The sequence below is a fragment of the Morus notabilis genome, unplaced genomic scaffold (assembly GCF_000414095.1).
Source record: "Morus notabilis unplaced genomic scaffold, ASM41409v2 Scaffold133, whole genome shotgun sequence".
In the NCBI taxonomy this organism is placed as follows: domain Eukaryota; kingdom Viridiplantae; phylum Streptophyta; class Magnoliopsida; order Rosales; family Moraceae; genus Morus; species Morus notabilis.
The window spans coordinates 377,787-391,183 of NW_010363211.1; the positions used below are offsets into that span (position 1 = coordinate 377,787).

The following is a 13,397-nucleotide window of genomic DNA, read 5'->3' on the forward strand; positions in this document are numbered from 1 at the left end:
CCTTAACAAAAACCAATGCAATATAATTATTCATCATTGGCAAGAAAGTGATCAAACTACTCTTAAACCTTCTAAAATGGTATACCAAACATGTCCGTATAAAACAACAGCAGCTATTAAATGTACTGTAATTTTCTGATCCCCCCATTAAGCGTGATATTTTATCAGGATAAATATGAACTGAAATACTCAAGAATTTAGGAAAGAAAAAGTATTCAAAGATCAAAGCCACATATGCAAACTTGAAAAGAGTATAAACCAAAATATGTTCCCTAAGTTCAGAATTTTATAGATTATAATTGATGAAAACTTCACACAAGAATAATGTATATGCTTAAATATATAATAGCTCCCTTTGTTCAGTTCCAGAAGAAAATTTCACTAAGAGAAGAACAGCACAACAACAAAAGCTCAAGTAAAAAATGCGAGGCATTAAAATTGGTGTGAAATAACTTACAAAAATAAAATAAACCAAAAAAAACAAATTTCTGGCAATACAAAGATTTAACATTGAGACCCATTTAAATTTTTGGTTTATTACAACCAAATTCTGACGTCAAAAAGTAAGAATTTAGACTTATTAAAGCACAAATGTTACACTGCAAAGACATGTTGTGTCTATACAGGAATATACAGTCACAATGCAACTGCCAACTAATGTAAACTAGGTTAAAACAAGGCTCCATCCAGTTATTAGTGAAGATAGCTTACATCTTGAGAGCTGAAATCCAATTTGGCAAAGAAACAACTATGACTTCTGAGAGCCTTCTGTCTTGGAAGAAGATGTGAAAGTAACTAGATTTGTTGGATGGTCTCTCACAATCAAGCTAAGGATTTCGGGCCTTGAATAGTGTCCGACCACATCGAAATCAAATTTCGCCCTCACTATTTCTCCAAGATCTGCAAACGATTTTACATGATTGGTAGTGTCAAAAAAAAAAAAGATGGGGAATCCAAGCCAATTATTGTTTGGAAGAGAAAACTATTTATTAGTACTACTAAGGAGAATCTGAGCCAATTATGAATTATGTACGACGCTTCCATATGGTAGCAAAAATAAGTGAAAGTTAGCATGTGGTCCTCATGTTAGTAACAAACAACTCCAGATAATTTTTATTTATGAAACCACATGGAGTTTACGTCGTGAACATATCAGAATTACTAAGGGGTATGTGATAATTATGTTAGTTAGGAGATTTAAGATTATCCTATTAAGTTAGAGTGATTTCTTTATGCTGGTTATGTCAAACATTGTTAAGCTTTTATCGTTGTATTAACAGATTATCCAATTCTTCCTCTTCCTAATTATCTATTGTTCCTGCTTCTCTTTCACTCTTTATTCTGCATTGCTTTTTTTTTTTTTTTTTTTTTTTTTTTTTTTTTTTTTTTTTTTTCACCAAATACGTAAAAGTTTCAAAAGAGTATTCCAAAACTCAAAATCTATGTCAAGGGAAACATTAAAGGAAGGAAAGTAAAACACCTAAATCATTTACCCAAAAAAAAAAGGTAAAATGCCTAGATCTGCTGAGATGAATTGTTCAGACATAAATGTGTGACATCAAAGCAATCTTAAAAAAATTTGTGCTCCACCTATTGGTAAGACTAACCATCTCAGAGAACTTTGCATGTGCCTTTTGACCAATTATGTAGACTATTGTTTTCCCAAAACCCTTCACTTCCATATTCTTGATTCTTGTGGCCAATCATATAAGGGATGGCAAAATGTTCCAAAACCCGGATTTTTTTAAATCTTTTAAGAAATTATTAATAAATGAAAAAAGTAAAATACCTAGATCAGCTGAGATGAGAGCCTCCCCATCATAATTGGGTCCTGCCAGAACTGTTCCTGATGGCGATATAATGACACTTCCTCCAGCACAGACAACAGAATCTGGAGTAAGGTCTTCTTCTGTACCTGAAAATACATACTCTGGAGGTGGGGGATAATCCTTCCTTCGACAGAATTGATTGGCAGACAAAACGAAACATCCACCCTCTACCGCAATATGGGTCATTGATGCTTGCCATACCTCTCTTGCATCAGCCGTCGGAGCACAATATATCTCAATGCCTAAAAACGATGAAAGTCTAATGATTAAAGCCAAGACAACAAATTCCATGATATCATAATCTAAACTGAACTAATCATCATAAACACCAGCTAAAAAGCCAAATGTACAAAAAAGTAAAATAATAATAATAATAATAATAATGTGAATTCCACCAATCAATACCTGTACGTTTGAGCCTAACTAGATATGTAAGAACTTCATCACTAAGTAGTAAAGATGAAAATGTCTACACTGAAATGGAAATAAAAATTCCTGAAATGATCACCAGTTTATGATGTAAAAATGCCGATCGTTGGAGAACACAATGTAACAACAAGGGCCAAGAGTTTGTGAATGAGAAAGAAGCATTAAATGTGACTAGATTAATGCAGAACATCAGAAGTATGCAACTAAAAAGGGAATGCTACAATGGCAATTGGCAATCCTTATGCCTCACAAAAACTATACGATACAGATTAGCTGTAAGCTAAACCCAATGAAACTATAGTGCTTTTTACAGTGAACAAACTATATAGCTCTTATCTTCTACTTCAATTCAAAAGCTGAACAAGGGTAAGGCTCCACAAGTGTATATTTGACAGTTTCATGATTTGAGAGAGAGGTGTTTAAGAGAATGTGTTTGAGTGAAAAGGAATTTAAGCTTGATTTTTCTAACCTTTAGCATACATGGCTGTTCTTAAAAGTGGCATTCTATTCTCCCAACAAATAGCAGCACCAATTTTTCCAATAGGAGTCTCAAAAACAGGAATTGTAGATCCATCTCCAAAGCCCCATATGATTCGCTCCAGAGCTGTTGGCATGACTTTTCGGTGCTTTCCAAGGTAATGACCTTGAGAATCAAAAAACAGTACAGTACAATAGAGCGTATAACCGTCTCTTTCTATTACACCCATAACCAGATATACCTTGTACTTTCCAGCCATTGCAGCCAATCGCTCAACTTCAGGTCCTACATAACTCAAAAACAAAAAAGTAAAAATACATACTAAATTGATATAAACTATGGAAGACATTGATAACCTCCAGCTAAATTTAAACAGCTAAAATCAGTATAAACTAAACTTTTGGCTTCATCACGAACCAGCAGAAACATATTGAGAGCAATTGAAAACAATAAATTCTTTATTACTTTTGCGAGAGTCATCAATAATCCAGAAAGAAGTTGAAGCACACTTGAGCATCCAACTACAAACCTTTGGGATTAATGGAAGAAAAGAAGATGAATTCACAAACGAAAAGAAACAGCGAGACAGGATTTACATGGTTTGGCACTTTAAGCCTACATCTATGAGAAAAGCACTCTAGAAATCTTCAAATGCTCAATCAGAACAAGAATTTAGACCTCTTCCTCCAGGAATGAACCAAGAAGGCCTTAGTTCAATCAGAAATCTCAAATCAAAATATATCAGTATTTATAAACTAACTACAAACTGATACAACTGTTAGTTTAGTTCCCTAACCGAAATTGGAACTCATTCCTTCTTGAAACTAACGACCTTAGTCAAGAAATAATTGACATTAACAACTAACTAGAATTTAACAGGCAATTCCAACAAGTACAACATTGTTTAACTGTTAAAGTTTATAAATCGAAAAATAGAAGCCACAGGTACTCACCAGGAACATCAATGGCAGAGGCATGGTACCTACGGAATTCCTCTTTACCCTTGGCAGTCCTATTCCCAATGGTAGCTCCAAAATTCGAACCACGAGGGTAACCGCCAATGAATGCCTCGGGAAACACAACGAGCTGAGAGCCATACACTGCTGCCTCGGCCAACAATCTCTCCGCCTTATCTGCACCCCACACACACACACACGAAATTCAAACCACAAGGCAGCACTGATCGCAATTTTGGTTGAACAAGTCCTAAAATTTAGTACGATATCTCAAATTTGGCACTGAATTAGCACTGCGTTAGAAAATAATTTTACTACTTAAATATTGATATTTGACACTGACACACTAAATTGACACGGCAATGGAGATGCTCCAAGTTGATACGTATGAGAGAGAGAAGATAGGAACCAACCAAGAGTGGCGGGAGTGTCGTAGAAGATGGTGGAGGCCTGGACGACGGTGGCGCGGACGGTGGGAGAGGAGGAGTCGGCGCCCATGTCGACCTCGGCGAAGATTGGGCCTTCGTTCACCGTGGCAGAAGGGACCAACGCCATTTTTTTCGTTCTTGATTTTCGTTTAGATTTTTCTATGGTTTTTATGTATTTTCCATGGTTTTGTAGGTGCTCAGTTTGACTCTTCTTCTTCTAGAATTTACCAGCTTATTCTTCTGATGATGTCTTTCAAAGAAGATGAAAACGGTTGGATATCCTTGAAATTTTTAAGGTGCTTTTATAGTGTAGAAGAATACTTTTCTCTATTCATAGGTATTGTATTTAAATATAAAAATTTTGAGGTTTTTTTTTTTAAAAAAATTTTAAATGCTTTTAAATATTTTCAAATTTTTTAAAATATTCTTAAATTAATTAAATAGAAGGATTAAAATGACGTTTTATGTCCAAAAACAGTCTTGAAAATACATATTTAATATCATTAAAAATACCTTCAAAATGTTTCCAAAAAAAAAAAAAAAAAGAAGTTGCTATCTTGGCAATGATTTTGTCCTAACTACCCATTTATGGAATGCCAATGATTTGCTACCACAGATAGATACTAAAAGAAGAGAATATTTTGCACCTAAAAAATGTTTCATGGTGATAAACATGGTCCTACAAGTATAACATTATTTATTTATTTATTGTGCTTTAGTATTACTCGATTCAAATGCAATAGCTTAGGGTGCATAGATTGTAAAATGCCGGACGTTCTTTTCTCTCTCCTTCTCTTTCTCTCTTTGAGTATGAAAAAAAGCCGTAGTATTTGGTTGGAACTCCGATATCGTCTTTAGACGCATCACCGGGTTTCCAGCCTAGAAATTTAGTCCCCAGATTCATCTCGACGACGACTGTCTCATGATAGTGGATGTGTGTGGAGCAGCACATCTGTTAGGACGTATCTAACATATCATGGAGGTGATTTACTTCTCGTTTGGACCGTTATTTTCAGCGTGTTCGGCGGCAGGTAGTTACACTCTCATAGTGTGTTGATCCACATGATGGTGAGATTCTTTAGGAGGTGTGTGGTTTCGTTCTTCATTGTCCTTTTAGGATGGCTCAGCTCAGATCTAACTTCTGTTCCACGGCCAATGGATTGCTGCCGGTAGATCTTTCTTTTGTTTAGTTGTAATAAGGGAGTTGATGTTTCTACCATTTTGGTGTGTTTTTTTGTTCTACGTCGGTGTTTTTGTTTCGGTAATAACGGAGGCGATGTCCTCTGCTTGTGTCCCCTACTTGTTTGTAAACGGTGTGCTATATGTTTTCTAGGTAGAGTGTCCTCTATGTCGTGGTATGATGGTCCCCATTACGTGGGGTTTGGTCTCGATTGACTAAGCTAGTCCATCGACTGTTTTGGTGCTGTTTAACGAGAAATGGTAAAGTTTGAAGTTTATGTGTCGAGTGAGTCTTTCTCATTTGAGTCTCGGTACTTATTTTCACCTCTGTGTTATTTTGGTCTTTACCGGTGGATTCAGTCGAGTTGAATTGCTTTGTATTTAGGGTCATTTATGTCTTGTGTAATTTGTTTCTTGTGAAATGAAACTTTCCATTAAAAAAAAGATTGTAAAATCCTGCATTTCAAGAAAACTTAGAAAAACGTCTACCTTAAGCTATCCAACCTATTATGCCACTCGACTAGCTTAAGTGACGGGGTGTATAAGTGTTTGTTTGTGTATTGAAATTTGATTTTTTAAATGATTTCTTTTACTAATATGAAAATTTGAATTTTTAATGATTTTATTTTTTATTAGTAAAATGAGAGTTATTAAGTAAAAATCGTATTTTTTTTAAAAAACTATTATATTGAGAGGGTTTTGAGTCCAATCATATTTGTAATCTTTATTTTTTATTAGGAAGATTTTTTGGTATATCTGGCATACCAATAGATCAGATTTTTCTAATCGTTAAATCTACATACTTTTAATTTTTACATAATTTTATTTAAATATAACGGACACAAAACATAACCTACTAATATGTTAATGTATCTTCTTTTTATTAATAGAATAACGTATGCTATATATATATTTAAAAAAAAGGCTCTTATATGAATTTTTTACTTAGATATTATCTTGCACACCGTGCTAGAAAGTAATAAGTCATTAATAACATTAAAGAAATGCTAATGTAATTTTTTTGTCACTTTATTTGTTATTTTTTATATTAACTGTTTAACACGTGAATTTTATTATCTAATTTTTTACATAAATAATAATAATATATCAAGTTAAAAATAATAAATGTAGAAATTAATAAAAAAGAGTGTCGTTATTAATTTTTTTAAAATTATTTTAATTAGAAATCAACTTGAGAGTGACCACGTGACAATATCTGGTTCCGTAAAAGGTCGGACGTGCCCTTCAGCTGAGGCAACCACATGGACACGCAAAACAAAAAAGAAAAAAAAAAAGGAAGCCTTTGGTTTAAAGGCCTTTTAAATTCCTTTTCCATTTCTCTTTCCCACCGAAACGAATCTCTCTCTCTCTTATTCTCCATCTCTTCCCAAAGAAATACGACAGGACAACCGATCAAAGTATCAAAACGCATCGTCGTTTAGACATAGCCATGGCCGGAGCTCCGTCGAGGGAGGCGCAGATGTCGATAGCGGCGTTGTCGATGTTCCCGGGGTTTAGGTTTTCGCCGACGGACGAGGAACTGATCTCGTATTACCTCAAGAACAAGATGGACGGCGCCGACAAGAGTGTAGAAGTCATCCCCGAGGTCGAGATTTGGAAGTACGAGCCATGGGAGTTACTAGGTTTCTTTCCGCTACTGATTTAGTAACTTATCTTTTTGTTTTTTCTTCTTGTTTGATTTCCTTAGGTTTGGGATTCGTAGGTTTGGATTTTGAGACTGAAAGGTTTTTTGCACGTGAAAAGTTGATTACGAATTAATTATTAATTTGGTTTTGGAAGATTAAAAAAATTGTAAGCTTTGTTTCTTGTTCGTATGTAAGAAATTGAACTAATTGTGCTTTGTTTATATTTATTATATATGTGTTTTAGCATTTGGAACCTCAAAGTTAAAAGAGTATTGCAAAAGAATGGAAACCAACTGAGGGGGACCAATGGACTAATCGATCACCTATGAAATTGATCGGTCGGGTTTTCTACGGTCGGTTTGTTGAATAGGTTCGAAATATAGTTGTTTTAACTTTTGTGGTTTTGGAATGAAAAGTTTGAAGTTTTTCTGCATTTTTTCTCTGGTAATCAGATAGTATAACCTAAGTAACCCGATATTTGTGTCCCTTTTTTTAAACCAAAAACGTTTAATGCGAAGAAGGCACATGATGAACCAAACACATAAACATAGTGTCATAATAATTTTATACGCTGAACACTTTTTTTCTTTTTTTCTCTATATTTTTTTAACATTGTTCCATGTTGACTGTAGTTGGTGTTACTGTAGAAGTAGCGGTCTTTTCGAGTTTTGGTGAATAAATAGGGTGGTTAGTTTGTTACCATTTTGTACGTAACTATGTTTGATTGATGGAACCCCGAAATCAATTATGGTTCCATCATCTATAGAAGTTACTAATAATTTTTATTGGATTTTGCATCTGATTAGTGCTGGTGTATTCTTAACCAGACAAGTCTGTAATACCATCAGAGACTGAGTGGTTCTTCTTTTCTCCTCGTGGAAGGAAGTACCCGAATGGCTCACAAAGTAAGAGGGCAACTGAGTTAGGTTATTGGAAAGCCACTGGAAAAGAACGTAATGTGAAGTCTGGCTCAACTTTTATTGGTACCAAGAGGACACTAGTGTTCCATACCGGTCGTGCGCCGAAAGGGGAAAGGACTGAGTGGATTATGCATGAATACTGTGTGCTTGACAAATCCCAGGTATTTAGGAGAACATCCTTTTCTATGCTGGCTATTTGGTATGAAGTAAATACAGAAATTCTTGTCTTGGAGATAAACATTAGTTTAACAGAGTTTGTTTACAGGATTTTTCTACTAATCCTAAAGTCGAAAGCTCGCTGTTTTTCTATTGTTTTCCAAGATGCTGCTAACTATACTAAGAAATTGCACTAGGTTAATTAACAAAAAAAATTGCACTTGGTCAAATTGCAATCATGTTGGTTAATCAACGTATTTATCATTTCCCTCTTTATTTACGCCTTCCGACTATATTATTAATGGGGAAGATTACGGCACTAGCTATTTCATATGTGTCAAACTTCAATTTCTTGCGCTTAAATTTGTCCTACATTTTTATGACTTGGTTACCTGATTGTTTCCCTTTCTTTTAACTGACAAATATGTCTGATTAAAAAAGACTGCACAACAGAATTGCGAGTTTGTTTTATGAGATATTTTGACGTTAAAAGCTACCCTTTTTTTCATTTTCTTATCATTAAACTTTCTCTATCATTTGAAGACTAAAGTTGGGATGCCTGCTAATGTTGTTTCCTGCATCTCTTCTTTCAGCTCTCCATCAGCCCGTACTAATAGTGACTGGTCATAAAGTATGTCTTCATGGTTCTGTCCATTTTTATTTTGACAAAGAACTGGTCTGGTATTTGAAATGTAAATAGTTTCTCATTATCAATTCGTATGTCTAGGTCCTTCTAGAGTTTACACAGATTATTTAGATTAAGATGATTTATTCAATATTACTTGACATTTGTTAGTAATTTGGTTTTGTTTCCTAACTGATCACGTGAATAAACAACTTTAGATCATGAGGAAAGTGTGACCGAGTTCTCCCTCCTCTGCCCTCCTCTCCATATTTCTCATCGTCTTTGATTCTTTATCAGTAATCACTATTGATGGTGATTCATGCTAGTATATCTGAATCTTAATATTGGATGGTAACATAACTGTAGATCTCAAGTATAGCGTCTATTTTTATGTCTCTATTTCTGTTCTCTTCTTGTGTGGCAAGGCCTTTTACAACTTGTGAGCTGGGTTCATGGATATCTGTAGATGGATGACGCCATAAGTAATCAGTGCTTGTATGCCCACCATGTCTGATGCCTCAAAAAGGAGAGGGAAAAACAAAAAAATTCCAAACACATAAAAAGTTTGCAGGCTTTTAAGATGTATTCCTCGTTAGAATATCACGAGCAAAATAAGAACCCTAGTGTGAGGTGCTGATTCAAACCCCTCTGGCTAAATAGAATAACTAATTCAACCAACGTATCGGGAAATACGCTTGTGGAAGCTCCCATCGTCAGGCTACAAAAGCCTTTTTTCATATTATTAGATTGTAACTCAAACCCACACACAAATGAGCATGCAAAAAATGCCATAGGCCCTGAAGGAATATTCATGGTGACTATAAATGTCACTAGAAAAGCTAGGTGTTACTGTTAATCTATACTCTGATTATATGATATGGAAGAGAGAATTTAAAAAATTAGCCAGCAGCACTATGAGGAAAACAAAAATCTTATTGCAAGGGCCTAAGCAAAATCTCGGGTAAAAAATGGGAAGAAGTACAGTATAAGGAAATAATGCTTATGGAACTTGTCTTTGTTGGGCTGGAAAAACCTTTATTATCTTGTTAGATTTGAATTTCATTGTGCGCTTCCTAACATTTGCCTATCCTGGCCTTCTCACCTTTCTCTAAGGTTGAATTATAAATCGAACCAACCACTTTAACCAACTAATGCAGTCCCATCTGATCCAATTTTGTTGGGTAACCAAAGGTTTGTTGGATCATTAAATCCAATTTCGTACAAGATGATTGGACTGAAGTTTGAAATTCCAACAAAATGGATTCAGGCTGATAGATATCCTAAATATGTTAATAGTCTGGTGATCTGTAATGGAATGGCGATACTTCTTAAATGAAAGAAGCAACAAAATTCCAAGGTGAAAGTCGCTGCATGTCAGCTAAAACTATCTACCAGTCAATTTGATTCTTGAACAACAAATGAATCAGCATAAGTTGCGTTGCAACAAAGTTTGTAACGTGTTTCTCACATTCCTAGCATATCATGTGGAGGATATGTAGTGTGCGTAATGCTGTGAACTTTGTGATTATAATCAATAAGTTGGAGGTGTTCCGGCCAAGGTTGAACTAGCCTATTCAAAAGTTCTCTATATTCAGTTAGGGTGGTGGTTTTCGGTAAAAGCTGATGCCCCAAATAAGATCTGCCTTGTTTATCTTGAACTGGTTCAATGATGATAATGAAGAACCAAAGAACAAAAAAAGAGGTTCAATGACTAGTTTCTTGCTGCATATGTGATTTAGATGGGAAGCAGTTCCTTGTGTTACTCTCTTGTCATTGCAGTTAGCACTTAGATTTATGTTTCTTCTGGAAAAATCTACTTCATAATAGAACTTGATGAACTGTCATTTTATATTGTGCACTTTCTACACCTGCAGGACTTTATGGTTGTTTGCCGCCTTCGAAAGAACAGTGAGTTCCGTCTAAATGACAGTAACCGAGCTTCTTCAAGTCAAAGGCCATTATCAACTATGCATAATAGTAATTGTGCAGCCTCTGAAGTTGGTACTGAACCAGGGGACAAGGCTAATGAATGTTGTTCGAAGAAGTGTAGTAGCAGTTATGACTCTTATTCTATCGAGCAAATTGATTCTGCATCTGAATCCAGTCAAAAACTCGCATCCGAGGTTACACAGCCAGAATGTTCTGGTCAACAAAAGGTATTTTTTACTCAATGATTGTTATGTTAAGACTACATTACTCTTCTTTTCGGCTTTCTTCTTCAAGCCCATGGGTGTGTTTATTTCACATGAATGGAATAGGGAATAGGAGCGTTTTCCTTTCTCATTTAATCATGTGTTCACTAACAAAATTAAGAAGGGTAGTTTGGTGCCGCTATATAATATAAAGAATGAGGAAAGAAAATTCTTGCACCGTCTTGGTATTGATTCCCGCTAAAGGGAATGAATGGCCAACGGAGAAATGAATTATTTGAGGCAGCCAGAGGAATTTGCTGTGCGTTGTTCAATTATATTATCATAAGATTCCGACGACCATTTAATTTAAACCTTTTAAGTCTATGGAACATCACATCTGAAATGACTGTTTTGAGCTCAAGTTACATAATTTAATAAGATGCCAATTCATAAGTTCCATTTGATTTTGGCCCTTTGCAGGATTATGATGATGATGATGACTTTTTTGCGGAAATACTGAAAGATGACATTATCAAACTTGACGAAACTTTAATATCTGCTGCTCTTGACATCAGCCCGTTGGCTGCGTTCGTGCCCGAGGAGGTGCAAAAATCTCAACAGCCCGGGGAGGCTGCTGTGTCCCAGGATCTTCCATTCCAAGGCACTGCAAACCGAAGAATCAGATTGAAAAAGGAAACTGTACGGACCAACCGTGAAAAGGCAATGGAAAATACTGCAAGCACAAAGAGTGATTACCTTGTTGGGAAAAATACACGCCCAAACTCAAAAGAGTCGCCAAAATGTTCCGCGAGTGTCTTATCGGCTAGGACAACAGCAAGCCGGCATCTGATACTTGCAGTATTTCTTCTTCTGGCTTTTATGGCTTTGTTTGCGTCTTTGTTGGGAGGTTTCTGGCGTGTTAGAATGACCATATGTGAGTCTTTTTACAGGGGCTGCTTCTTACGTTAAATGCCAATACAGGGACTCGTTTAACTTATTCCTTTAATTTTCTAATTCTACTACCTGAATGCTGTCGTGTTATACCAAAAGAAGCATATTTGAAGCAGGAACAAGAGAGGAAATACAACTAAGGGAGAGAAAAGAATAAAAGAAATGTTAGAAAGAGGAATAGAATTAAGAGAGAATATTAATTGTTATACCTGGTTTTTCTCAAGTCAATAATCATCCTTCACGTCATCAGGACAAAAGCGGAGGAGCTCAAATCCTTTTTTTAGATCATTTAAGGGGCTTTGAATGACCTAAACTTAATCTGATATCCTAAACTTAGGAGACGTTTGGTTCATGGATTAGAACCATGTGATTAGAATTATTTTTTATTTACGTGTATTTTTTGTGAGAGAAAATACTGTAGCAAATCACGAACTATGATTCGAATCAGGGAACGAATCTAGGTACCAAATATCCTCTTAATCTGTCAGATTATCAATGGCGGAGTTATAATTTTGTTTGGGAGGACACAAATTGAAAATGTAAAAAATGTTATAGACCCTAATACGTTCAACTCTTAATGTAGTTAATTAGTTGAAAGAACATTTTACACAGGTGAATATTGATCAGTTTATTGCATTTTTTTATAAGCGAATAAAAATTCTGAGAGGGTGGTTTAGAAAAAAATTCTTAATTAGTGACACATTAAAGAAATATATTTTTAATAGGTTATTTATTAATTTTTTTTTTGAGGCTCACTTATGATAAAATAAAGATTATATAAAAAGATATTGTAGAAGGGACAAATTTGGAAAAAAGTTTTTAGCTAGAGTAAACTAAGGAAAAAAATCCAATTAGGCATATTAAAAAGTATCAGATTTAATAGAAAAAGACCAAAAGAACCATGTAAAAAAATTATTCAGATAAAATTATTGGAGAAATTTTGGAATTTTTGTTAATGAAGGGGGCATATATGAACAAAATTTCAAAACATATAGGGTAAAAATTGAAAAACTAAAAATCCTGGGGGGGCATATGCCCCCCAGGCCTCACCTCCCTCCGCCGTTGCTGATTATGATTGGCGACAGACGCTGAGGCTGAAAACAATGTGCGATTTCTTAGTTGAAAATAGAAAAATAATCTGACAGATTACGGATGGTGGTCGGCGACTGATGTCGAAGTCGGAAACAACCTATCATTTTTTAGTTAAAAATAAAAAAAATAATCTGGCAAGTTATAACATAATCTGACAGATCATGACTAGCGACAGACACCGGAGACGGTGATCGATGTCAGAGCTGGAGACAAAATTTTATTTTTACATCTCTGTGTCATTTAGTAATTTTCTAGTGATAATTTTGTAGGTTATGTTTTTTACTATTAAGGATACTTTTGGTAATCTATGGGCCTGTTTGTTATCCTTTTTGTTTTCATTTTTCACCTTTTTCGAAGCAAAAAATTGAAAACAGAAATGAAAAACGTGTTTGGCGAAGGTTGTGTTAGAAAACAAAAACAAAAATGTTTTTGTCTTTTTGTGAAAAACTGAAAACGAAAAAAATACGTTTTTATTTTCACGTTTTCGTTTTCTGAAAACGGATTTCAGTTTTTTTTCTTCTCTCTCTTTTCCAGCCGAAGAAGACGTGGGAGAATGCCCACCGTCGCTCATCCAGC

At 35.1% G+C, this 13,397-nt stretch overlaps 2 protein-coding genes across 2 annotated transcripts; one reads left to right on the forward strand and one right to left on the reverse strand.

Moving 5' to 3' along the window:
• Positions 1 to 449: 449 nt before the first annotated feature.
• LOC21399366 (bifunctional nitrilase/nitrile hydratase NIT4A) lies at positions 450 to 4,377 on the reverse strand. The gene is made up of 5 exons (XM_010103722.2): positions 4,106 to 4,377; positions 3,690 to 3,869; positions 2,728 to 3,021; positions 1,790 to 2,071; positions 450 to 900 (listed from the first exon to the last, which is right to left on the reverse strand). The coding sequence occupies exons 1-5, from the start codon at positions 4,245 to 4,247 to the stop codon at positions 749 to 751; spliced, it is 1,050 nt and encodes a 349-aa protein (XP_010102024.1). The 5' UTR covers positions 4,248 to 4,377; the 3' UTR covers positions 450 to 748.
• A 2,282-nt stretch (positions 4,378 to 6,659) lies between these two features.
• Positions 6,660 to 11,905, forward strand: LOC21399367 (NAC domain-containing protein 60). The gene is made up of 4 exons (XM_024169286.1): positions 6,660 to 6,942; positions 7,773 to 8,026; positions 10,521 to 10,802; positions 11,259 to 11,905. Exons 1-4 carry the CDS (start codon positions 6,750 to 6,752, stop codon positions 11,745 to 11,747), a joined length of 1,218 nt encoding a protein of 405 aa, XP_024025054.1. The 5' UTR covers positions 6,660 to 6,749; the 3' UTR covers positions 11,748 to 11,905.
• The last annotated feature ends 1,492 nt before the right edge of the window (positions 11,906 to 13,397 follow it).

Excerpts from the sequence above, each read along its gene's own strand:
- LOC21399367 (XM_024169286.1), top strand. The coding sequence starts at position 6,750 with ATGGCCGGAGCTCCGTCGAGGGAGGCGCAGATGTCGATAGCGGCGTTG. Across the intron at positions 6,943-7,772 it reads CGAGCCATGGGAGTTACTAG|ACAAGTCTGTAATACCATCA; the intron begins GTTTCTTTCCGC and ends ATTCTTAACCAG. Across the intron at positions 8,027-10,520 it reads GTGTGCTTGACAAATCCCAG|GACTTTATGGTTGTTTGCCG; the intron begins GTATTTAGGAGA and ends CTACACCTGCAG.
- LOC21399366 (XM_010103722.2), bottom strand. The coding sequence starts at position 4,247 with ATGGCGTTGGTCCCTTCTGCCACGGTGAACGAAGGCCCAATCTTCGCC. Across the intron at positions 3,022-3,689 it reads CTCTGCCATTGATGTTCCTG|GACCTGAAGTTGAGCGATTG; the intron begins GTGAGTACCTGT and ends TGAGTTATGTAG. Across the intron at positions 2,072-2,727 it reads AACAGCCATGTATGCTAAAG|GCATTGAGATATATTGTGCT; the intron begins GTTAGAAAAATC and ends CATCGTTTTTAG.